Genomic DNA, 25,763 nt, shown 5'->3' on the forward strand with positions numbered 1-25,763 from the left:
TGCTATTAATATATGTTTACTATTCAATGAACTACATTATCTTCAGGATACCATCTTCATAGAGAGATTATTCTTGAGAGAGTGCAGATTACATTAACAGTTCTCATTGGTCCAATATCAGGTTTGGCAACCAGCCAACAATTGGGGCATCACAACAGGCATCCAAAAGGTTATAGGAATCTAAAATTTTGCAAATAGTAATTGCCTTTTAGCAAGTTATTGGGGAGGAAATCAATTATATCCAATATTGTAACAATCTTGGTGGTTAGAGTTGACTTGGAACTAGTGTACAGATTTTCCATTAATGCACAGAGTTTAACAGCTTTTATCCTGTGAAGAGATTCAGTTCTGGTCTTTTGATTTTGGTGGATCTGCATTAAGGTGAAACGGAATCTATTACTAAGGAGTCTTAAAAACAAATGAAATGTCTGAAGTACATTCCTCTGTGCTTTTTCCTTTTTTCCCTCCTCCCCCCCACCTCCCCCCACAAAAAAGGTAGTAAAATACCTCTTCAGAAGGATGCTATTAGCTTATATTAGGGAAAAATCAGTCCTTAGCTGGATGATTTAGTGTCTTACTGTTTTTCCAAAATATGAATCTTTTTAAATCCACTTAACCTTAGCACTTAATAGTGCTTTGACCACGTAAAGCAGTATATTACATTAATGAATCCTCAGCACCTTGCTGAGGTAGATAAGTATTAATGCAGGGGTTCTCAAACTAGGGGGTGGGACCCCTGAGGGGGGTTGCAAGATTATTACATGGGGAGGTCGCGAGCTGTCAGCCTCCACCCCAAAGCCCACTTTGCCTCCAGCATTTATAATAGTGTTAAATATATTAAAACATGTTTTTAATGTATAAGGGGGGTTGCACTCAGAGGCTTGCTATGTGAAAGGGGTCACCAGTACAAAAGTTTGAGAACCACTGTATTAATGCATATTACGTGGATGAAGCATAAGATCTTTGTATCTGGAAACTCATAATACAGACCTGGTTTGTTCACAAGGTGCTTAGCTTTTGAGGCGAAGTGAACTCCATTTGAGTCCAGGTATGAATACACTGCTGCTTTTACACTGTAACTAAACTTCATTGCTCTCCTTTGACTCATGCACTGGAATGTAAGTCCTAACACTAAACTGAATGCCTTTGGGACTGTAACTGAAAACTTCCATCTCAAAGGCTTGATTTTTTTTTAAACAAATTATCCTGGCTTTAAGAACTCAGAGTTTGGGTTCTTCTAAAATCTGCTACACTTATGAACATATCATTTGTATTTCATCTACCTATAACCAAACATCAGAATGTATTCTGACTAAATGATGGGTGTGTTCTATTGTTTCTGATCTTACTAAGATCTTTCCAGTAATTTAACTTTTATTCTGTATCATTAATTGATACTCTCTGTTTTCATTCAGTGGTTTAATTTTAAATCCTTTCCATTAGTGAAAAACTGTTCATGGTAAAACTACTGAAGTTTCTGTTTAGAAACCATTCTTATCACATTTTTGTTTCTCTTCCATCTTCCATTACTACAGAGAATATTGGCACTGAAAAAAAAATATTCCTTCTGCTTATTCCCCACCTGAATTCATCATGAACCTTTGTCATTATAATTGCTTTCATAGTATTTCTGGAGCAACATTACATGCTTTGGGTTAATTTTGCACTCTTACTGGTTAGAACAAATCAATTGTTACTCTAACTGGCCAGAGCAATTAGCATACAATACAGAAATGTTGATATCCAGATGTGGTTTTCATACCAGTTTTTTATTCTCTAGATCTTGTATTATAGATATTATAATAAAGGGTACTGAAATTTTTAATCTAGAAACAAGGCCATTAGGGAGCCTTCCTGTCAGACCCCTTCTAATTTGTTTGGATCTTTCCTTCAAAAATACCATGAACTGATGATCCATCAGTGTGCTGTGAGGCTAAGGCTGAGCTCTGACCCTAGAAAATACTCATCATGGTGTTTCTGGCCTTTCTGCTTGTTGTTCCTAGTCTTTTAATTTTAGCTCTGTATGTAAATATAGATAATTCTTAGTTACGAACCTCAATTCAAATTGTGAAAAATTTGAAAAATAAAATCTCACTATTTGTATGTGTTTAACAGTCTTTAAGTGGAGATGGAATCTTGTAGCCCTGTCGTGAAAATCTGGGTGACAGCACACACAATTTTAGGGAAAGGAAATACTTAACTCGTCTATGTGCCCAGAATGCCATCTTCCTATTTTTCCCTCTGTTGTTAATTTGTTGTAGCCAGAACTATTTTTGGAACTCACTTTTACTCTTCATGCTTTAGTTGTCTTACCTAGAAAATTAATGAAAGTGCTTACTGAACTTGATATGAAATAGTTCAGATTTATTCCTTGTTTCCTAACTTTTAGATTATGCTTTTATCATAAATCCTTTACTATTGACACCTTGAAGTGTCACTGCTGAGGTTACAATATTAGATAATTTATTATCTTCGTGGTTGTATGCGGAGAAATCATTTGCAGACTAATCTATTAAAATAAGCTTTTTTGACCTAAACACAGTTTGAATGTGACACTTGCATTATGTTCTACAAACTACATTAAGTGGCATAATTTTTTCAGAGACATTTAATGCTAAACATTTTTTAGAAAATGCATTCTTATAGTATTAAGATTCTATAATACAGTATTTTTTTCCATGTAAAGTGCTCAATTCTCAAGAGTGAAATAACAGTGTTAATGATGTTTTTCAGCGGTGAATAGCAGAGTGCCCACTGGCTCCACTAGTTCCTCTCACACTACGGAATCCCCTACACCCGAGCCCTGTACACAGACACCAAGCAATGTTGGCTCTCAGTCTGTCCTCCCCATGTATCCTTCAGTTGATATTGATGCACATGTAAGTAATTTGGCTTCAGATTTATCTGCTTTACACTGACTTGTTTTAAAATTTAAAATAAAATGTCAGTCTAGCAGTAATGTTTTAAAAAAGTTGACCGTGTTCTGTGCTAAAAACACTTCCCATTTACAAATGTCAATTTCTTTTTCTCCCCACCATGAAGACGGAGAGTAATCACGACACGGCACTGACCCTTGCATGTGCAGGAGGTCATGAAGAGCTTGTGTCTGTATTGATAGCACGAGGTGCCAATATTGAACACAGAGACAAGAAGGGTAAGCTACAAAAAAAACCCTACAATTTGAGCTCAAAGTTCATGTTAAAATGGGGTTGAGTGCTCCATTCATCTCAATGGGTGTTCATTCCCTCCCTCCCCTTCCAACCTCCACATCTGTGCTTGTGAGCCTGTGCTGTGTGTGAAGTATGCCCATTCTCAGCTCCTCACTCTGATCCCAGTACTGCGTGCTTTGAGCATGCCTACTGTGTCTCCCACCCAGAGGGGCAGGGCTTCTCTAGATGCCAGCTCACACAGGTGTGTGCGGGAACGGGGCTCAGGCCCTATCCTCCTCAAAGGGCAGTGTGTCCTCACATCCTGGTGCGCGCACACAGAGTAGTTGGGAGAGCAGCTCAGAGTCTTCAGATCCCAGCTTTCATGTGGGGGTCTTGCAGAGCCATTCAAACCCTCTGAGAAGTATTGGGGCCCCCAGATCCTTGTGCACACGCGCAAGAGAGGAGAATATAGGATTGACAGGCCCCCTTTCTCTGCCACAAATCTTTTCCCTTCCCCTACAACCTATCCTAACTTATGCCCCTTCCTTCGCTCTCCCAGCCCCCACAACACCAGCAATTGCTCCCACAAACCCATTCTCCTTCACTGCTCTGACCCCACTGTTCCATATTTCCCTAGCTGTGCACCAAAAAAAAGTTACAAGAATCTAACAATATTATGAGCGCCTCATGTTAGTAAGCTGTTTATCAGGAACATGTGCCTTGATGAAAAGCACACACAGGTCCCTTGTTCAGGAAACATGATTATATAATCCTAACTGTCTTTCATCTTTCCTCTGGTTAATCAATGCTAATTGATTAATCAGTGCTGGTGCACAGCTATGCTAATACCCAGTGTGGAAAAGTAGCAACACACCCAGCTGCCATTATTGGGTATCTGCATAGAGCGTGTGTAATGTATTATCTCTCAGAAAATAGTTAAAGCTCCTTCTAAACTAGCTGTACAAATTAATAGATGCACATTTCCCAAAAGTAAAAAACAAAAACCAACCTCTTAACAGGGATGGCTAGTAGCAGTGTGCCACAGATCATTCTCAGCTTTCAACCAAGGGAAGGGTTTTCATTCACAGTAGCTAAGACTGTGATTACAGCACATCTCTTTGAACCAACAAATTTCCGTGACAGTGTGCTGGCTGCAAACTCTCCTGTTGAGGCTTGCTGCATGTGTGCATTTCAATTTATTTGTCTCATGAGTGTTTTTAGCATATACTGTTATAGGGAGCCAAACTCTTCCTTTAATAACATTTTTCAGTATTGCTCCCCCAAAAGCGGCAGTGAGTGTCATGCACTAAAGGTATAGGAATGTTGACTGTGAAATGTTTGTCTTGGGGGCTGTATCTGAGGAACTCCTTGTTTAAATGACCCCAAATTTGGGCCACGAGCAGTGCCCACCATCCCCATGGGGCACAGTAAGTCGTAAGACACGCTGAGTAAGAATGTGGATTTTAGAGCTCTTAGAGTCAGCCTTCAAACAAAGCTCTTCTCAACCTCAATAATAGCAGAGTTGGCAATGTGCTATAATACAGTACCCTAAGACTCTATTGGGATATATTTGGAATTCATCTTCTTGTCTGTGGATAGGGCCCTACCAAATTCATAGTCCATTTTGGTCAATGTCATGGTCATAGGATTTAAAAAATTGTAAATTTTGTTATTTCAGCTATTTAAATCTGAAATTTCACAGTGTTGTAATTGTAGGTTTCCTGACCCAAAAAGGAGTTGTGGAGGGGTTGCAGTATTGCTACCCTTCTGCGCTGCTGCTGGCGGTGGTGCTAGGCAGCTGAAGAGCAGCAGCTGCTGGCCGGGAGTCCAGCTCTGAAGGCAGAGCTGCAGCCAGCATCAGCACGGAAGTAAGGATGGCATGGTATGGTATTGCCACCCTTACTTCTGTGTTGCTGCCTGCAGAGCTGGGCCCTCACCCAGCAGCCACCACTCTCCAGCTGCCCAGCTCTGAAGGCGGCCGCACAGAAGTAAGGGTAACAATACCGTGACACCCTAAAATAACCTTGCGACCCCCACCCCGCAACTCCCTTTTGGGTCAGGACACCCAATTTGAGAAACACTCGTCTCCCCCTTGTGAAATCTCTATAGTATAAGGTAAAAGCACACAAAAGACCAATTTCACGGTCCGTGACACCTTTTTCATGGCCATGAATTTGGTAGGGCCCCATCTATGGATGATCATTCTGATATTTGAGCCAGGTATTTGTTGAATTAATCTATTCATACATACTTTCCTGCTTGCTATTAATTATATTTTGAGTTTTTCAGAGATGCTTCTAATTGTGATTCTTTTTGGATTAGGTTTTACACCACTTATTCTGGCTGCAACTGCTGGACATGTTGGTGTAGTGGAAATTCTTTTAGACAAAGGTGGAGATATAGAAGCACAGTCCGAGCGCACAAAGGACACTCCACTTTCACTGGCATGCTCTGGTGGACGCCAAGAGGTACAAATATCTTGCTTACTATTTCTTCTGTGGGTTTTGAGTTGATGTGTAAATTGCTGCATTCATTTCTTGTTCTTTACCCTTAAATTAACGTTTTCATTTTACAAAGTCTTTAAACTTCAGGAATCAGTAGCTGATTTTAGACCCTCTCTTGTCCCAGGAGAAGACAAGGGAATTAACTTTGCCTTGTTTATACAGCCCCACCACTGCAGCCCTTCACTACAGATTGGAGCCATCCTTCTATCCAATTTTCCCTTGTAATATAGTCTGTGAAAATCCTCAGTTGGATGGGGGAGGAAAAAGGCTATTAAGTAATTCAGGGTACCAAGTCAGTCCTATCTTGCAGCCTCTCCACCCCCATAGTAAGTGAAGAGGCATTCTTTGCGGTACTCCAACTCAGAGTGAGATCAGGACCAGAAACTAAACTTGTCTTACACATACACAGCCTTCTAGAACACTAACACTAGACTAGCAGTAATTTCCATTTTGACTTGTAAGTAGATGCAATGTAGAGCTGACGCACAGAAGGTAGAACTACTTTTTAAAAGACAACTGAGTTTTTCACTTTCACATCACTTCTAAGATGTTCAGCCTTACCTGCTTATGATGTCAAAGGCAGAGAAACTTGGAAGAAAATACGGGAAACTATAGTAACACAAATGCGCACATGAAAAATGCAATGATTGCAGGAGATGATAAATGTAGTAATTGGCAAGAAAATGAGGAGACTTGTAAAGGGGAGGCGTGAGTGGGAGAAATGCCCTTCCTCTGCCATTCCATCACCTTCCTTTAACTTTCATAATGATTTGGACATACTTATACTTTTTGCTGGAAAGATTGTGCAACACAAACATAATCAAAATTGGCTTAGGATTCACTTTTTCATTCAAGCTGTGGGAGGCACCACAAGGGAAACCCTTATAAACTTCAACTATATCGGACTTCCTAAGAACAGGATATGTCCTAAATCTTAGACCTCCATTCAGAGAAATAGATTCCCTTAACAGCTTGTAACTTCAGTTCGGTAAAGTAATCCTTTTGGAGGAAAAGTGCTGCATTGGCACAACCCACACAGACTGTTTTATGAATAGGATTAACTGCTGGCTCTAAACAGTGAATAAGTAAAATTAAAGATCCTACAGGGTAACCTCATCACTCGCTAGCCTGCCTGCTGCCCGGGGAAACTGTTAATACACTTAAAGTTTTGAATGTGTGTTAGCCATTATCCAGGAAGTAGCAGAAAATTGTTAAGGCCCAGTGTGTCTTTCACACTTTTTTCATGCTGTACATTTCAGGTAGTTGACTTGCTGCTGGCCCGGGGAGCAAATAAAGAGCATAGGAACGTGTCTGACTATACACCGCTAAGCCTTGCTGCATCTGGGGGATATGTCAACATCATTAAGATCCTGCTTAATGCTGGAGCAGAAATTAATTCAAGGTAATGTACTCTCAATGTCATAGACAAACTGCAGTGTTGGACAGATATTCCACCGTTGGTTTTATATCAAGGCATAATTTGGAGCTTGGCGTGCTTTCAAATCTCCCTGCTAAGTTTGCACTGTTGAAATGTTATGCTTTTTCTGAATGGATACCTTTAGGGAAGCTGCTATAGGTGATCTCCTGCCACCCAAAAAAAAAAAAAAATCCCTAAGTGTTTAGGTTGCTCTTGAGCCTGCATTAGTGCGGCTTATGACCCTGTGTACGTACTCCTTTTCTCCATATTGGGATCTAGCACTTTGTTTCCAGTTGAACTAAATAAGGGAACCAGCCAAAGCTCACAGTGGAGCATGTGTTCTTTTGAAGCTTTTACATTTCAGTGACTCTGGGAAGAGGAAGGAAGGAAGAACTAAAACACATAGGTTTGTTGTCTGTTAAGCAACCTGTGTTCATGTATTGAAGGAAAGTTAACTCATTTTGTATCATCAAAATAGGTTGAAATGTGGACTTGTATAGATGTGTGTCTTTCTGATTTAGATGCAGGCCCTGTGAACTTTTTATTATTTAAATGGCTTAGAATTAGTACAAATACATACTTTAGCAAAACCTATTTCTTCTAAAAGAGAACACGTTCTATTAGTAGGTTTTAAACTGCAAATTTCCCATATCCTGCTGGTTTTCAATAATCTGTTTTGAATTACTGATATTTTAGCTCAGTATGTATACTTTACTGTAAAATGTTGATATGTACTTTGGTTCCAAGAGGATTCATCTAGTTCTGTGGTCTGTAGTTAATTATTTTCTCTCTCTTTAGGACTGGGAGTAAGCTAGGCATTTCTCCTCTGATGTTGGCTGCTATGAATGGCCATGTACCTGCAGTGAAACTCTTGCTTGATATGGGTTCTGATATTAACGCGCAAATTGAGACCAATAGAAATACAGCCCTCACCCTGGCCTGTTTCCAGGGCCGAGCAGAGGTGGTCAGTCTCCTATTGGATAGGAAAGCCAATGTTGAACATAGGGCCAAGGTAAGCAAACGGACTAGCTTTCTCTTCAGATTTATTTCGGGCAAGTGAATCTCTTTATGATTTGTCAGCTTCCTTGAAGTTTCTCTTTTAATATAAATCTTTGAGCTCATTTGCCGATGTTTACTTCACTGATTTAAAAGCAATCCCATAGAATTGATGGCCATATATTTGATCACTCTTGTTCAAAGCATCTCAAAATGTTCTTTAAGAAATCTCTACTACTCACAAGGAACTGTAAAGCATAACACTTTACCAAAACCTCATTATTCTTAGCCTGGAAATCATCACATTCAGAACATTTATAAACAAAAGCTAAAAGAAAAGGAGTACTTGTGGCACCTTAGAGACTAACCAATTTATTTGAGCATGAGCTTTCGTGAGCTACAGCTCACTTCATCAGATGTTTACCGTGGAAACTGCAGCAGACTTTATATACACACAGAAATCATGAAACAATACCTCCTCCCACCCCACTGTCCTGCTGGTAATAGCTTATCTAAAGTGATCAACAGGTGGGCCATTTCCAGCACAAATCCAGGTTTTCTCACCCTCCACCCCCCCCACACAAATTCACTCTCCTGTGTGCTAAAGATAATACCCAGTCTATGTTCCAGCTTCTGTCAGAGTATCAAACTTTTTTTCATAAACTGTGAAATAATCATTATATGTGAAAAACAAATTTGATTACTTACTAGTGGCATTCATCTACTTTTTCCAAAACAGCTAATCCATACTTTCTGAATGGGAAGCAAAATAGGTCCTGACTATTTTTGGTCTTTAAAGATCATGAGATTATAATTTCAAGGTTAACATGACTAATGTTCATTAACAGAACACATGGGAATAGTCCATAAAGCAGAAAAGGAATGTAATATTGTTTATATTTTGACAATGATGCACAGATACAGCTTGCTATTATATGCACTCAAGAAAAATGGTTTAGATTAAGCCTTTCATCTCTTTTAGGTGAAAACTGTGGTCTTAATATTGAACTCATGGTTTAAATACTGAGAGTTCCTGTTTCTAGGACATTCCGTGGGCCCCATTTTTCAGTACACTGGAACAGTTTTGTGCCTCATTCCTGTCACAAAGCAGTCCAAAAGTCAGCGTAGGCTGACACTTGGATTTCACCAGCACAGGGGAATTTTTGATAAACCCTAGAGCTGCAGGTTTAGCATCTTCTGTGCCCCCTTTCCTAGCTGCTTGTGCTGGAAATGTGACTGGGAAAAGGGTATGTGGCCAGTGTTCTCTTGTGCCCAGCTTCTGCAATAACCACTTGGGGATGTTGGCAACTGGTCTAAATTAGAACATCCTGAGCTGGGAACTCGACTGATATCAGGACAGCCCCAGTGCCAAAGGGAATTCAAAGGTGGCATGGAGCCACTTGTTTGACCCCCTTCTGTGCTGAATGCTCCCTGTTTGCATTTGGACCTATATTTCCCTCCGGTTTAAGGAATACTTTTGTTAATTACAAGCTTTTGCTGTTGGGATTAATATCTGATGGGGTTTTGTCATCCATTTGTCTGGTCCACTGTAAAGCCTAAGGCCAAGATTTTAAAAAGTTTGCCTGGAGTTAGACTCCTAAATCCATAAATAAGAGGCCTGGTTTTTAAGTGCTGAAACCCTTGAAGGCACACCCAGACTATATTTTGCATCAATTGCATATTTTGTAACTAGTTTTTTTTTTTTTTTTTTCCAAACAGACTGGTCTTACGCCTTTGATGGAAGCTGCTTCTGGAGGGTATGCAGAGGTTGGAAGAGTTCTCCTTGATAAAGGAGCAGATGTCAATGCTCCACCTGTGCCTTCCTCAAGAGATACAGCTTTAACAATTGCAGCAGACAAAGGCCATTACAAGTTCTGTGAGCTCCTGATTAATCGGTGAGTTATTTCTTATTTCATCAGTAACACACTTGTTCTGTCATAGAGACCCTCTGTGGATAGAATCTCAGAGATGAGGAATAGAGCTTAAATTCTGTATTTAAATTGCTTGACTCTGATTTAGAGATTAATGTAGATGGGAGAGATAAGTCCATAGCTCTGTTTTACTCTATGCATCTAAGTGTCTTTTTAGTTTATGCTATAACTTAAATAGCAAAGGATTTCCCAGCATAAGTTTAGTTTTCCAACTCACCACTGAAGATTTCAGTGATGGAAAATACGAACTTAAGTGCAGTTTGAACATCCACATTTTTTTAGTAACCTTTTCTATATGTCAGACGTGTGCCCTGTGACCTACATTTGTCTTTTTAGGGGAGCACATATTGATGTTCGTAACAAGAAAGGAAACACACCGCTCTGGTTGGCAGCTAATGGTGGTCACTTTGATGTAGTGCAGTTACTTGTGCAGGCAGGAGCTGATGTGGATGCGGCAGATAACCGGAAAATTACACCTCTTATGTCAGCATTTCGTAAGGTAAGTTAATAAGGCAAACTTTGATCTCATGTTTCAACACTGAACACTTTCAAAAACCATTTTAAATTGAAATGGGTAGTCTTGAAAGTGTCAGGAATACAACACATTTTTAAGGTAAGTATATTCTGAAGAGTTTAAATCACTGTTTCAATAGAGGGCTAAAATATGGCTCAACACACCTGACTTTTGAGGGGTGACCTGCTTCAGTTTTGTGTATTCATCAGAGCACACTCCCCAATACAGACTCCGTGGCCAACATGCTTCTTGAGCAGTGGGACCCTGCATTCCAGCTGCCTTAGACCCTGGTACCAGTACCACAGCTGTCCCAATTGCCTAGTAGCTTAGACATGTTACCCCAGAGTCCACCTGGCTGTGGGAGCTCTGGTTTCTTGTTAAACTCTTCCAGAAAAACATGGCAGGAAAGCTAGGAGGAACACAAGCTTAGCAAAAGAATTCATAGAATATCAGAGTTGGAAGGGACCTCTGGAGGTCAATTGCTTAAGCACAGATAATTTACTCCAACACAACACAGTAGAGAGTTGCAAGTCTTTCACAACTAACGCACAAACCTGAATGCAGTTGTCCTAGGGCTGATCTCACCCTGTCTGAGAGTCCTGGATTTGGTAAGCATCCATAGGCTAAGCATACCTTCCCTCCTCCTTAGCCAGGTGGTCTTGGATGTGGTGGTGGTGGTTACCCCTTTGACTCAGAGAAACACTGCTTTTTCTGGTTTCAGAGTAACAGCCGTGTTAGTCTGTATTCGCAAAAAGAAAAGGAGTACTTGTGGCACCTTAGAGACTAACCAATTTATTTGAGCATGAGCTTTCGTGAGCTACAGCTCACTTCATCGGATGCATCGATGAAGTGAGCTGTAGCTCACGAAAGCTCATGCTCAAATAAATTGGTTAGTCTCTAAGGTGCCACAAGTACTCCTTTTCTTTTTACTCCTTTTTCTGTACGTCAGCCATGTGTGCCCAGGCGCTAACTTTCCAAAGAGCCAGGGGGTGCTCAACCCCCGACTCTGCCCTGGCCCCACCCCCACCTCTTCCTGCCCCCGCTTCACCCCTGTCCTGCTTCTTCCTACCCAGTTCCGCCCCCTGCCCAGAGTGCCACGTCCTCACTCCTCTCCCTGCCCAGCCTCCTGCGTGCCACAAAACAGCTGATTGCAGCAGGTGGGAGGTGCGGGGAGATGCTGATCCACAGGACCTGCCGGTGGGTGGGGATGGGAGGGCATGGAGGGAAGTTGATGGGTGGGCTACCGGTGGGTGCTCAGCACCCATCATTTTTTTCCCCATGAGTACTCCAGCTCCGGAGCACCCACAGAGTCACCACCTATGTACCTCTTTTTCCCCATTTGCTTCAGACAGGGGAGTTCCAGGCTCCAGCCCCCTCCCCATCAGCTTCTGTGTAGAGACAAATTCAAAGTCAATGCCCCTGTTAGTGGGGAAAACCCATTGTTCTAGTATGGGAGAGTCATTCAATGCTGTTGTCCCTAGATTGCTCTGTCATAGCTTCTCAAGCATAATCTTTCCTCTAGGTATTAAGCCCCTTTTACAAATTGGAGGCAGTGTGACTTTGTGGACAGAACACTGAACTGGGACTCAGGAGACCTCAGTTCTATTTTCACTCAGGCATTGACCTGGATAAGTCATTTCAATGGAGTGCTGCAGTTTCCCCATCCATAAAATGGGACTAAGAGTGCCTGCCTCCTTTGTAAAGTGTTTTGAGATCTTCTAATGAGAAGTGTGTTTATAAGAGTTAAGTGATATTCTTATTTATAAATCCACAAAGGAGGCTACACACAAAGTAGAGCCCCAATGCAAAACGGAGTACATAGTTTGACACAGATGCATCCCCCAGGCTCTCAAAAATTGAGCTTATTAAATTAATTTAAAAAAAAAAGAATCTCTCCCAACATGTCTTGTCCTTTATCTTTTAGACTGGAAGCTATTTGGGGAAGGGACTATCTTTGTTACTGTTTTGTACACCACTAAGCTCATTGTCAGTACTTTACAAACACTAATAGATGTTTTGGTACTTGGCAACATTTTATTTTAAATTACCATTTCAGGTTTTAGCTTTATAACTGTCATGTCAGCTAAAATTGCCATCCGCTCACTTTCATATTTATAGGACACTATAATTTTATTTTATTTTATTTCATTTTACAGGGTCATGTGAAAGTAGTTCAGTACCTTGTGAAAGAAGTTAACCAGTTTCCTTCAGACATCGAGTGCATGCGATATATAGCAACGATAACTGACAAGGTGAGTTTAATTGACTTTTTGAGAATTGACTTAATGCTTTAAGGATATTTAAAAATACGAAGGTGACCATACCCAGGTCTTAACAAGTTATATAAAATTGAAACCACACGTTTTGAATGTTAATAACATGTTTCATATTAAAAGTTTGGTGCCCAAATGGTAGATCCAAGGCCATTTAAAGACTGAATGGATAATTGAGCTTTATTACTACTATGTGAAACTTTCTCTTCCCACTATTTGTTATGTGGCCTTTGTCTTGCCCAGAGCACCACCAGGTGCTTCTTTCTGAGCATATGTGAAATGCCTATCTTTAACTCTTAAAATTCTGGAGCTAAAAAATTTCTTTGTGGAATCTTAAAATACATATATAAATTTATTTCAGTTTTTATACAGCAACTTATTTAAATCTTTCCATCATGGGTTCATCACTTTTTTCTCTTAAATCAGATTAAAATAATGTTAACAAATCTAGTTATAGAAAAATGAAAAACGTTCAAAAGTCAGGTTACAGCCAACTATTCTGTCACTCTCTATCAGAGTGAGTCATATGTAATTTAGTTATTCTTCCTTCTACTTCAGAACAGTAGAGGATTAAGGGGAAAGGCCAACAGCAAAACTTTAATTCAATTTTATTCTTGGTTTTTAGGACTGTTTTTTAAATACTAAAGTAATGAAGGAACGGGGACCAAATTAACATAAATTTATTCCTAATTTTAAAAACACTTCATACCTATTAGAGGAACTTTTCAGATGTTCATGAAACTTTATTCCTCCCAGTTTGGGTAATGTGCTTTCTTTATTGCAAAGCTATCTTTTAAAAAAAGCTACTTTACAAATGTTAGCACTCTGTATCTTAGCATATTGGAGTATCATAGAATCATAGAATATCAGGGTTGGCAGGGACCTCAGGAGGTCATCTAGTCCAACTCCCTGCTCAAAGCAGGATCAATCCCCAACTAAATTATCTCAGCCAGGGCTTTGTCAAGCCTGACCTTAAAAACCTCAAAGGAAAGAGATTCCACCACCTCCCTAGGTAACGCATTCCAGTGCTTCACCACCCTCCTAGTGAAAAAGTTTTTCCTAATATCCAACCTAAACCTCCCCCACTGCAACTTGAGACCATTACTCCTTGTTCTGTCATCTGCTACCACTGAGAACAGTCTAGAGCCATCCTCTTTGGAACCCCCTTTCAGGTAGTTGAAAGCAACTATCAGATCCCCCTCATTCTTCTCTTTCGCAGACTAAACAATCCTAGTTCCCTCAGCCTCTTCTCATAAGTCATGTGTTCCAGCCCCCTAATCATTTTTGTTGCCCTCCACTGGACTCTCTCCAATTTTTCCACATCCTTCTTGTAGTGTGGTGCCCAAAACTGGACACAGTACTCCAGATGAGGCCTCACCAATGTCAAATAGAGGGGAGCGATCACATCCCTCAATCTGCTGGCAATGCCCCTACTTATACAGCCCAAAATGCCGTTAGCCTTCTTGGCAACAGGGGCACACTGTTGACTCATATCCAGCTTCTCGTCCACTGTGACCCCTAGGTCCTTTTCTGCAGAACTGCTACTTAGCCATTCGGTCCCTAGTCCGTAGCAATGCATGGGATTCTTCCGTCCTAAGTGCAGGACTCTGCACTTGTCTTTGTCGAACCTCATCAGATTTCTTTTGGCCCAATCCTCTGTGTCTAGGTCCCTCTGTATCCTATCCCTACCCTCCAGCGTATCTACCACTCCTCCCAGTTTAGTGTCATTTGCAAACTTGCTGAGGGTGCAGTCCACGCCATTCTCCAGATCATTAATGAAGATATTGAACAAAACTGGCCCCAGGACTGACCCTTGGGGCACTCCGCTTGATACCGGCTGCCAGCTAGACATGGAGCCATTGATCACTACCCGTTGAGCCCAACAATCTAGCCAGCTTTCTGTCCACCTTATAGTCCATTCATCCAGCCCATACTACTTTAACTTGCTGGCAAGTTAGTTGTATGTTTGGCTCACTGGTACTTCTAATCGTACCCTTTAAGAGCAAGCTGCAATAATTAACTTCAGATTTTCAGGATTGTTTTAATAAAATAACTCTTATTCTTCAGGAACTACTGAAGAAGTGTCACCAGTGTGTGGAGACAATTGTGAAGGCTAAAGACCAGCAAGCTGCAGAAGCAAATAAGAACGCAAGTATCCTGCTGAAGGAGCTAGACCTGGAAAAGGTGAGTGGCGAAATCTGTCATCTTAGGTTAGTTCTTGGCTACTGCATCTGCATATGGCAACTTTTTCTTGCAGATGTGTGTAAACTTACAGGTTTTCCCTACTTCAAATTTGTAACTGCTACAAAATATAAATTAATGATGTTTTTAAATATAAAAGGAGGATTTGGGGATATGTCAGTAAATAGATAATTAACCCAAAAGGTGGCTTTTAGAAACCCCTTTGGTTGTACTGATTTTTTTTTCCACCCAACTTTGGCTTTTTTGGGACCCGAGAATTTTTCAGGCAGGGACCAGGGGGCCTGGCAGCCAAGACCACCTGACCTCTATGGCAGCAGGCCTGCAGGGAGCAGAAGGATGCACACCCTGAATGTTAGTCCCCCCGCCAGACAGAGCCCCCTCCTTATCCCTGCCCTTTAGCACTGCTCCAGGACTGAGCTCAGGATGGGCTCTGGCCAGCGGGGGGAGGTCAGTACTCACAGGGTGCAGCCTTCCACTCTCCTCCTAACACCCCTTCCCTCAAACCCCCTCCGCCGCCCCACGCCCCCGAGCCCTTCAATGTGGCTCATCTGCTTCCTCTGCACAGTGGGGAGTAAGAAGGGCAGGGAGCTGGAAGGCTTCTTCAGCTGCTATGTAGTGAGTACCTCTGCATGCTGTGAGGACTAGGCACTCCCCCATGCCACTGTTGCCCTTTGTTAGTTTGTTTTTACAATTATCACCGTTTCTAAAAAATGTTGACTATACACCGATAAATTCCCATTAAATTAACAAAAAAAATTAAAAACCAAAATTGAACTCTTATTTACATGTCACAATTCAGTGGATTTGGCATCTCTGCCTGGCTGCAGCTAGCATATACTATAATGATGAAATATTCTATTTTTCATTCATTGCCTGTGTGAATCTCCATTATAGAAGGTGCATGTGCCCCAAGTGCACAAGCTCAGCTCTGTTTGAATAGTAGTGTCTCTTGGGGCTGCAGTGTGCAACCTGGATGTTCTTGCACTCCTACTTCAGAATATCCAATGCTGGACAGCCCCACCCACCATCCAGCCCTTCTGACCTCCATAGGCAACAAGTTGGAACTCGTTTGTGTCCATAACTACTCCCACTAGTTCCTTTTAGGAAATTTTAGGCTTGTTACTTTTTTGGTTAATTAAGCTGTTTGCCAGCATTTTGCATTACTCTGTACTTTAGTTGGATGCAGAATGTGAAAACATGAAGGGTCTTCAGTTAAAACTGTTAATATATATAAAACAATATCAGCTTGTTCTATGACTTTTATCTTAAAGTAGACCTTTGAGCTGTCAGATCAGTTAAACAGAGTTCAACTGGATTTGAGACTTCAAAAGAATTACTCCCATCCCCATGTGCTGCAAAGTAGTGCAATCAGTGACTGAGTCAATAATTAACAGTCATCCATTTGATAATGCTGCAGTGCCCAGAATAGCATTATGGGGTGCTGGGCTGCATTAGGGACTTTTTTTGTACAGGAGAGTGAAAGTGGAGCTTTTGACTCTTTACAATAATTAACTCACCATGTTGTTTTTCACAAGAGAGAAGTTTTACCAAATTCCATTTTTACTAATTATCTTTAGCCTCCTTCTGTCGCATTAAATTTCATTTGGTTATTTTTCACTTCATCTGCTAACCTACAGTTTAGTGTTGTTGGTACTAACTGCCTCATTGTACCAAAGAACACATCTCTATCATTCTGGTTGCATGCAGCTTGGTGACTGATTTTTCTTTTTCCTTGATAAGTCTTATTTTGAAAACTGCAGTTCCATCTAGTCCACTACTTCTATTTAATTTCTGTTCATTCTGCTGTCATTGTCATGGCTTTTCTGCATAATGATTCAGGTCATAACGGAATTTTTCTTGATTATCTACCCTCAGACATTTTTTCCATTGAAGCCCTGAATTTGTAAACATAAGAGAATATTAATCTTTGGTATTAATGCATGGTAGAACTACATATTAATGCTTTTCCCATAGTCAAGAGAAGAGAGCAGAAAACAGGCTCTTGCAGCTAAGAGAGAAAAGAGAAAGGAAAAGAGAAAGAAGAAGAAAGAGGAGCAAAAAAGAAAACAAGAGGAAGATGAGGAAAACAAACCTAAGGAAACTTTAGAGCTGCCAGAAGATGATGATGAAGAGGAGAATGATGATGAAGGTGAAGAATATCTAATGTTTTTACTATTCTGTGGTGGGAAAGCACTTGTTGGATTGTATAAATGTTTCTAAATCCTTCTTGGTGAAAAGCTATTTTAGGTGCCATTGTTTTCTTCATACTGGAAAGGAGGAGCAGTTAGTCAATAGGTTTATTCACTCTGAATATTCTTCCTACATATCTGCAAGAACTCAATGTAGAAAATATTTAAAATGTTTAAGAAAGTATTACTCTTGGGGGAATTCTGCACTACTGCACATGTGCAGAATTCATGTCCCCTGCAGATTTCTTTGCTTCCCTGCAAAAAAATGACTTTCTGACAGGAAAGCAAAGGGAAGGCCAAGAGCGATCATGTGCTCTTCCACAGCAGTGCAGGCATGTTGTTTCCGGTGCTAGGAGTATCCGGCAGGGGCTGGGAATGCCCTAGTGGCTCCTATGCTGCACTGGACTCTGCTGCTAATCCTGGCTGGGCTGGAGAGGATGGGACTTGCTCTTCCTCTGCAAGAAGTGGCCAGGGCCAGGTTTATGGCAGAGTCAGACCCACCTCCAGAAACCTCCCCCAGCTGCAGGAAGTTCCGCGTGCGGCCCCCCCCCCCCCATGTCCTGCCCCATCACTCCTCAGCCACAGGGCTCACTGTGCGGACAGCTACTCCTCTGTGCATTCAGGCTCCCCCTTCCCCCCCCAGGTTTCACCTTCTGCATCCAGAGGTGACCCCCCGATGAGCCCCCTTCACCTAGACACCCACCCACTGAACCCCAGCTAACTGCACCCTGACCAGCCCCACGCCTCTATACCTGGACCACCCCAATGAGCCCCCAGACCCTCACACACACAGAACCTCCCATCCTGCCGAGCCTAACCTCTGCATCCAGAACCCCAGTGCCCTCACCCAGACCCCCCCACCAAGCCCCAACCACCTTCACCTGAACCCCACGACAAACCCCTGTGCATCCAGATCCCCCCGTGTCGACTCCTACCGTGAGCCACCTGAACCCACATTGTCCCACACAGAACCCTCTTACCCCCAAACCTGAATCCCCCACACACTAAGCCACTCCACACTTGGATCCTGCTGGGCTGAGCCTACTTGCCCACACCTCATGCACCTGGCACAGAGGGACAGGGCCTCAGGGTGTTTCTGAGGCAGGCCCAGCCCTTGTGCTGTGTCAGCATCAGGAGCAACCTCACCACCGAGTCTGTGTCCCCAGGTGGGTGGCTACAGGGTGATCTCCGATCTCCATGCAGCCAGTGGCATGTGCTTCCCCACTGCCATGCCGGAGCCTCCACATTTAGTTACTAACAAATAAAATGTGTAGAACTTTAAAATATTGCGCACAGAATTTTTATTTTTTTACACAGAATTCCCACAGGAGTAAAGTATATTCTGCCATTGTTAAACGCCTTCCACTATGAAAATGCACATCTGTACTAATGATAGAACGGAGCCTTTTGTATGTGTAGTGTGTGTACATGTCTCAAATTTGTGTTTTTGAGGAAGTCTTAATGGCAGGCTGACTATATCAATTGGTTCTGTCTACAATGCTCACTATAGCAGGAGTAGCGTTGGTGTACAAAGCAAAAGTCATGGAAGTATAGCTTTTAAAATTTTAGGCTTCCTAGGCATTGTTTTGTACCCTAAATAACTTATTTTGGGATTTTAGTGCAGATAGTGCAGATTTTAGTGCTTGTTCTGTGCTAATCGTGAAAGATTTGAGCAGGAATGATCTTTTTAAAACCTGACTTGACTTAGATTTTTAAAATGTCTAATTTCCCTTCAGGGAGGGTGAAATATTTCATCCTTGAAGAAAGGAAAGCTCTTGCTGAGTTTAATTGTCTGGCCTTTTGTGTCACTGCAGTGTTTCAGAGCTCCTGCTCTGCATTAGTTTCCCATGCAACTGTCATTGTTCCCAGTGAAACTAGTTCTGTTGTTACCATCGTATCCCCTCAACCACACATCAAATCTAGGATTTTTAAATCACTAGAATGGCTGGATTCCTTACTCTAGTGACAGCTAACACAAATGTAACTTTAGTTGTAATTTTCTTAACAAGTAAGACTTTTTTTATATTAAATGTTTTATGCTGTATGTTGACTTTTTTTTCCCCAGTGGAGCAAGAAGTTCCTATAGAGCCTCCGAGCGCAACCACTACAACCACAATTGGAATCTCTGCAACATCAGCTACTTTCACAAATGTCTTCGGGAAAAAGAGAGCCAATGTGGTAACAACCCCTAGCACAAATAGAAAAAATAAAAAGAACAAAACGAAGGACACTCCTCAAAATGTGCAGATAATTTTGCCAGATCAGCATATATCTCTAGCACAGCAAAAAGCAGATAAAAATAAAATAAACGGAGAGCCAAGAGGTGGTGGTGCAGGTGGGAATAGTGATTCTGATAACCTGGATAGCACAGATTGCAATAGCGAGAGTAGCAGTGGAGGTAAAAGCCAGGAGTTGAACTTCACTATGGATACAAACCCTTCTGGTGATAGGGGATATGCCTCATTACTGCTCCCTTCTCAGGAAGAAAAGACAAGCACCTCAGCTTCAAAAATACAAACAAGGTGAGTCTTCAGTTACTCTACCCTGCCCTCTCATGACTGCTGCTTGGTCTGTCCCATTGTGAATCTGTTTACTGCTGCTTAGATTTTACAGAATGTGGTCAATCTCCTCACCTTGTGGTGCTGGGATCCAAGAATTCTGCTTTGTTTAGTTTTGATTCTGGACCAGTTGGACATGACTGAAAGTCAAAACAATCCAATGGCTCCTCAGTAGCCTGTGTAAAATAAGTTGGAGGTTCAGTCCAGTTCCTGTGAACATGTTAACCACACAAAATACACTAATTGGCATTGACGGTGTTCATATTGCAGAAGCTGTGGTCTAAATAGGGGCATTGAGAATGAAAAAAAAAATTGAGAACTGTTTTAATTGATAGTTTTGTCTAACCTCTTAAAATTTATGCTCTGCAACTACTTTAACTACTTTTATTTTATAGTCTGTAATCAATACATATCTGTTCCCAGACTTGAAGGTGACGCTAATCCCAATTCATTATCAGCAAGTTATAAATCTGTGTCCCTGCCTCTGACCTCTCCAAACATAAAGCTGAACCTTACTAGTCCAAAAAGAGGTCAGAAAAGAGAAGAAGGCTGGAAAGAAGTGGTTAGAAGGTAATGGGTTTTAATTCTGTGTTTTCAAATTATGTGTAGACTTTTTTTGATTTATAAACTGTGTACTTACACAGAACATTCAGCAGAGTTAGCGTGACTGTAATGATTTATAGAAGCCCTTCTTCCTTTGTGCTTGCAGTGCTTTGCAAACAAATGACAATCATTATGGGTGGTAATTACAATTCAAAAAGCCAAACATGGGATCAGTATTTTACAGTAGGAGTGGGATTCTTCCCAGGGCCTGACTCTAATCAGAAGGAAACACCTGCAGGGAGGGGGAGTTTATTCTAGCTCTTCTTTAAGTGGTGAGGAATAAGCCTACGCTCCATTGGTAAAAAAGGAATACAGCAGCAAAAGCTCTGACACACTTCAGTTTCACATGGGATCCCTCAAAGATTGGTAGGTGTCAATGAAGATCCACAGGGAGGTGGACAACGGACTGAGACATGGTGCTTATTATGTTGACCCACATTCTGGCTGCTGATTCTGCTCCAACTCATTCATGATCCTAAAATAGACTTAGGAGCATGGTTATATAGTTCAAGAGCTTCAGCTTCTGAAATGGCAGCTCCTTCCTCTTCCTTGAAAATGTACATAATTTTGTTACATTGGGTGGCTTGTGGCCGTATTTTAGTCATTCGTTCTGTCTATATGTAGCTGGAAATTGTTTAAATTTTCTACCTTTTTTTTACTCGCTTTGTTGAAGTGAGATAAGCATGAAAACATAAATCCTAAATTTTTGCATTTAGCCCTGACTTAGCGTCTCACATTCTGAAATGCAGGATTTTGACTAAATGTCCTTTTTAGAGCATCTTTTAGCTTGTGTACATGGAACACTGTTTTAGAGAGGACTTGAAGTTTGAGTTATGGGGAAGCTGTCTTTTTTTTAGCAAATGAAAAATCTATGCAATTAAAATCTAAGATAAGTTCCAACCTCATCAGTTCACACCAATTAAAATGTGCGATTTTCCCATACTTTGGTGATTGTGTATGTTCATAAATATTGTTCCCTTTTATGAGATGTGTATGATAGTCATAGATTTTTCCCTCTCCCCCCCACCCCCAAACTTGGTGAGTTGTGAAGGCATGACACTGTAAAAAGGCAGATAGCTGCCTTTACCAGGGCTGCACACAGACCCAGTGGTGAGCTGGAGCCGGTTCGCGCAAACCAGTTGTTAAATTTTGAACCAGTTTTAGAACTGGTTGGTAAAAATTGTTACGACTCCCTGAGCTCCCGGCCAGGGAGGCTCCCCCGACGCCTCCCCCCTCTCGCAGAGCCTCAGTATACTTCGCTGCCAGTGCTCTGGACCGCTCCTGGGCAACTCTGCAGCTCCTGCCGCTTTGAGCAGCATGGTGAGGGGTAGGGCTGCGAGCTCCAGCGGGCCGCACAGCATCCGTCACGCTTCCCTGAGCAGCATGGTAAGGGGGCCAGGCTGGAGCTGGGAGGAAGGGTTGGATAAGGGGCAGGGAGCAGTTGGAGGGGGCGGTCAGGGAACGGGGTGGTGGGGGATTGGGTAGGGTGTGGGAGTTCCGGGGTGGGGTCTGTTGGGCAGGACTGGTGTAACCACTAGGCAGACTAGGCGGCCGCCTAGGGCACCAACTGGTTGGGGGCGCTAAAAAGCGGTGCCCCACAAATTTTTTTGAAACAGTGGAGCACAAGGCTGCTGCTGCTCCTTGCCTCCCAGCTCCAGAGGGGCTGACAGTGGCGCGGCCAGTCCCTCCCACCGGGGGAGCAGCCGGTGGCTGAGCAGGGAAGGGGAGGGTCTAGCGCTAGCAGCTGCGCCGCCTTGCCTGTGCTGCGGGCCAAGTCGGGTTGCCCCTGGGGCTCTCAGCAGCAGCTACTGCTATGAGCCCCGGGGTAGCGGGGAGCCCAGCTCAGCCCGCAGTGTGTGGGGACTGGCTGCCTGCGTCGCCGTTGAGAGCCCCGGGGGCAGCGGGGTGCCCAGCTCAGCCGTGGTGCAGGGAAGAAGGCACAGCTGCGCTCTGCTCTTCAGGCGGAGAAGCTGGGTGTCTACTCTGCCTGCAAGGTGCCTACCCGGGCCACAGGGAGCCGCACGGGCCTGCAGAGCACCGGCGGGTGGGCAGGGCCAGTCCCTGGCCTGGGGAATGGTGTATGTGGGAGCAACCCAGGCACCCCTCTCCCAGCCAGTGGCACCGACCAGCTACCTTCTCCCCTGTGCACCCCCTGCCCAAACAACCCACCTTGTCCTGCCACTTTTGCCTCTGGGCAACCTCTACCCGGCAACCCCCCCTTGCCAGCCACAGTCACCTTCACCCCTGCATCAACCTCGGGACCCCACCCACCCACCTGCCCACTCCTCCCTTGTGCAAACTCCTCCCTGCCACCTTCACCCCCGTGCAACAACTCCCTGGCACATACACACCCCCGCCTGCCAGCCCCTTGCAACAACCCCCTCCTGCCCACTTCTCCCTTGTGCCACTTCCTCCCTGCAACGAGCCCCTTTTGCCTCTGTGCAATCTGTTCCCTGCCACTACACCCCCACCCCCTCCACCTCTTGGCTCATCCCTTGAATCAGAACTTTTTATAGGGAACCAGTTGTTAAGATTTTGGTAGCTCATCACTGCACAGACCCCACTATTGATCCTGAAGCTGCTACACCTCTCCAGACAGGTCTCTTAAGTCTCCTAGTTTAGTCATTTGCTTTACTTTTACTGTGTTTGGTATGATGTTTCTTTCAGAGTTGCTGTGGTTCTAGAAATTTCTTTCTAAAATGGTGGATTTTGATAACCCTAAGAACTCAAGATTTGTTACGGAAGGAATGTGCTCACAAAATGTCTACCCTGGGCCAGAATTTGCTGTGCCCTGCCCTGGGTAGCAGAGCACACATATCGTCTAAGAGCCTTTTAACAACCCACGTGTCCTTTTCAAAGTAACTAGGTGTTGCACATGTTTATTACTTCCTAAAGCCTATCCCACAATCTGGCTGGTGAATCTTGCTCATATGCTCAGGGTTCGGCTGATCGCCATATTTGGGGTCGAGAAGGAATTTTCCTCCAGGGCAGATTGGAAGAGGCCCTGGAGGTTTTTTGCCTTCCTCTGTAGCATGGGGCACGGGTCACTTGCTGGGGGATTCTCTGCTTCTTGAAGTCTTTTTAAACCATGATTTGAGGACTTCAGTAGCTCAGACATGGTGAGAGGTTTATCGCAGGAGCGTGTGGGTGAGATTCTGTGGCCTGCCTTGTGCAGGAGGTCAGACTAGATGATCATAATGGTCCCTTCTGACCTTAATATTTATGAATCTATGAATTCCAAGACCAAGAACTATCCTAACTCCCACTCCCTCAAAGCACCCAATTGGGTAGAAGGGATGTCTATCAAAGAAATAACCAATGAAAAGATTTCTTCTATCCTTGACAGGCAAGTAGGCAGAGTTTTGAAAGATCCTGCCACTAGCAACACTCTGCAGCCAACACCAGTTGAGCAATTTCAGCTGCAGAGAGGAGGGCGCTGCTGTTCAGGAGCAAAAAGGTACTGTTTTGGGCATTTTTTTCAAACTAAAAAACAATGAGCTTGGTGGGTGGGGAGGGAGGCATTAGAGGGTGGGTGAGGAGTCTGGTTCTGGGTGCTATTTAGAGCTTGTCTGAGGAATGAATTCCTTGGTGGTGAGGAGGGTGTCTGAGTGGGTGAATAGGGGTTTACTTCGCGGAGTGGATTGAGGAGGGTAAGGGAGACTGGAATGCAACTAGGGTCCTTGTGAATCATATGGAAAGCTCTTGGAAGCTACATGAGGAAGGGAGCTTCGTCATGGAGAGGGGGAGATTGGGAACTCCAATAGAGAGAAGTCTTTATACTAATGCAGATCCAAAGGGGAGGGGATTGGAACATGAGAAATGCTGGGGGTGAGGGCATAGTGTGTATTCTAAGAGCATTGTTTGGGGAGATTGGGATGATAGTGTGAATTTTGTGGATGGCAGGAGACCAGTAACTTAAAAGACGAGACATATTAGAATGTTAATATTTTCAGCTGGTCAGTGTAAAAACTATCCATTTTACATTACACATGTTTAACATTTCCTGCCTAATTTCTTGCTGCTAGTATAATCTAAAATATTAAATATGACTAAACTTAAAATGTAGGTGAAGCTGGCAATAACATAGAGATGTACAGTCTATAGTCTGTTCAGATTCTTGAACCTTCATCAGTGTTTCCTGAAACCCCTTGGAATTCCCTCTAACTGTACAGTTCACAAATTGCAATATGCCACTGTTAAGCTTGAAAGTCATGTATGGGTTTGAGAGGTCCAGTCTTTGAAGTCTGGGAGCAAGGGTGGCCTAAAGGGACCTTGGCTGGGGTCTGGAATGCAAGCATAGCTGGTGTTCTAAGGCTTCCCATTACCATATGCCTGCACTGATCCACCAATTCCATATGAATTTGAAAATCCTAGCAGTTCATTTAATAAGTCCATTGAATGTTTGGGTTGCAGTGTCATGGCCTAAAAATAAATGTACTTCTGAAAATCTGTGCTGTCTTCATAGTGGCTTCCAGCATCCCTTTGGACCCTTGAATTGCACAGTTGGCCTGCTTGCTATAAATCATTGCGTAGGGTCACTGGCAATCTTCCAGCGCATTTGTGGTTTCTCACTTGAGGTCTAGGAGACATTAATTCTCCCAGGATGTTGGATCAAGACCCAGACTTTAAAGTCTTGCTCAAGCAGGTGGTATTTCAAAGATTATCAGTGTGAATATGTTAAAAAAGTTTCCGTATTGCCATATACCAGTAGAAGCAATTTGTATCCAGTGGCTAATCCCTGTGATCCAAAGATGCTTGATACTAATTAAAATGTGAAGTAGGAGAGTCACTTAGGATTTCATATCATTTACATTTTTAAAATGTACAGCTTAGGACAAAAGAGGAAGAACTATATGTCCAAAACAGCATGTATATTGTATAATGTGCATCTATATGATGTGATATACTTGGCTGAATAAGTGTTCTGAAGAAACTTCAGAAGTGCTCAGGATAACAAGTAATGTCAGTGGGGAAGTTTTAGAGAGGCCCCGAAGAGTGAATTCAATACCAGCAGAAAACCACTTACTGACCTAAAATGTAAAAATATTGGGATGTTCAGTTGCCAAACAAAACAGATTTTGGCACTTTTTAAATTTCTCTAAAATGATTTAACAAATTTGCAATCTTTGTGATATAGGTCTAAGAAATTATCTGTCCCAGCTTCTGTCGTATCTAGAATAATGGGAAGAGGTGGGTGCAACATCACAGCAATTCAAGATGTCACTGGTGCTCATATTGATGTGGACAAACAAAAAGATAAGAATGGAGAGAGAATGATCACAATAAGGTACGGTACATGGAAACAAAATAATTGTAAATTGACTTGGTACAAGTTCTTTTCTTACGAAGTCTGCTTATCTTTAAGGTACGACATATTGGCTCTTTGGCACTAGTGTATAGTGCATAAATTGCTGACAGCAGGACATG

The 25,763-nt window shown here is 42.6% G+C and overlaps 1 protein-coding gene across 9 annotated transcripts in view; it reads left to right on the forward strand.

Annotated features, from left to right (window-relative positions):
- ANKHD1 (ankyrin repeat and KH domain containing 1) overlaps positions 1–25,763 on the forward strand; it is a 206,672-nt gene that overhangs the window by 164,418 nt on the left and 16,491 nt on the right. For all 9 annotated transcript variants that reach the window (XM_073356055.2, XM_073356058.2, XM_073356056.2 and 6 more), the window contains 14 exons: positions 2,734–2,879; positions 3,043–3,154; positions 5,472–5,617; positions 6,913–7,055; positions 7,869–8,082; positions 9,786–9,961; positions 10,334–10,496; positions 12,668–12,763; positions 14,852–14,968; positions 16,961–17,135; positions 19,241–19,697; positions 20,157–20,303; positions 23,683–23,793; positions 25,474–25,623. In XM_073356055.2, the coding sequence (XP_073212156.1) occupies positions 2,734–2,879; positions 3,043–3,154; positions 5,472–5,617; positions 6,913–7,055; positions 7,869–8,082; positions 9,786–9,961; positions 10,334–10,496; positions 12,668–12,763; positions 14,852–14,968; positions 16,961–17,135; positions 19,241–19,697; positions 20,157–20,303; positions 23,683–23,793; positions 25,474–25,623 (2,353 nt within the window). The remainder of the gene's footprint in view (positions 1–2,733; positions 2,880–3,042; positions 3,155–5,471; positions 5,618–6,912; positions 7,056–7,868; positions 8,083–9,785; positions 9,962–10,333; positions 10,497–12,667; positions 12,764–14,851; positions 14,969–16,960; positions 17,136–19,240; positions 19,698–20,156; positions 20,304–23,682; positions 23,794–25,473; positions 25,624–25,763) is intronic.

This window comes from Lepidochelys kempii, chromosome 8, assembly GCF_965140285.1.
Source record: "Lepidochelys kempii isolate rLepKem1 chromosome 8, rLepKem1.hap1, whole genome shotgun sequence".
NCBI lineage: Eukaryota > Metazoa > Chordata > Testudines > Cheloniidae > Lepidochelys > Lepidochelys kempii.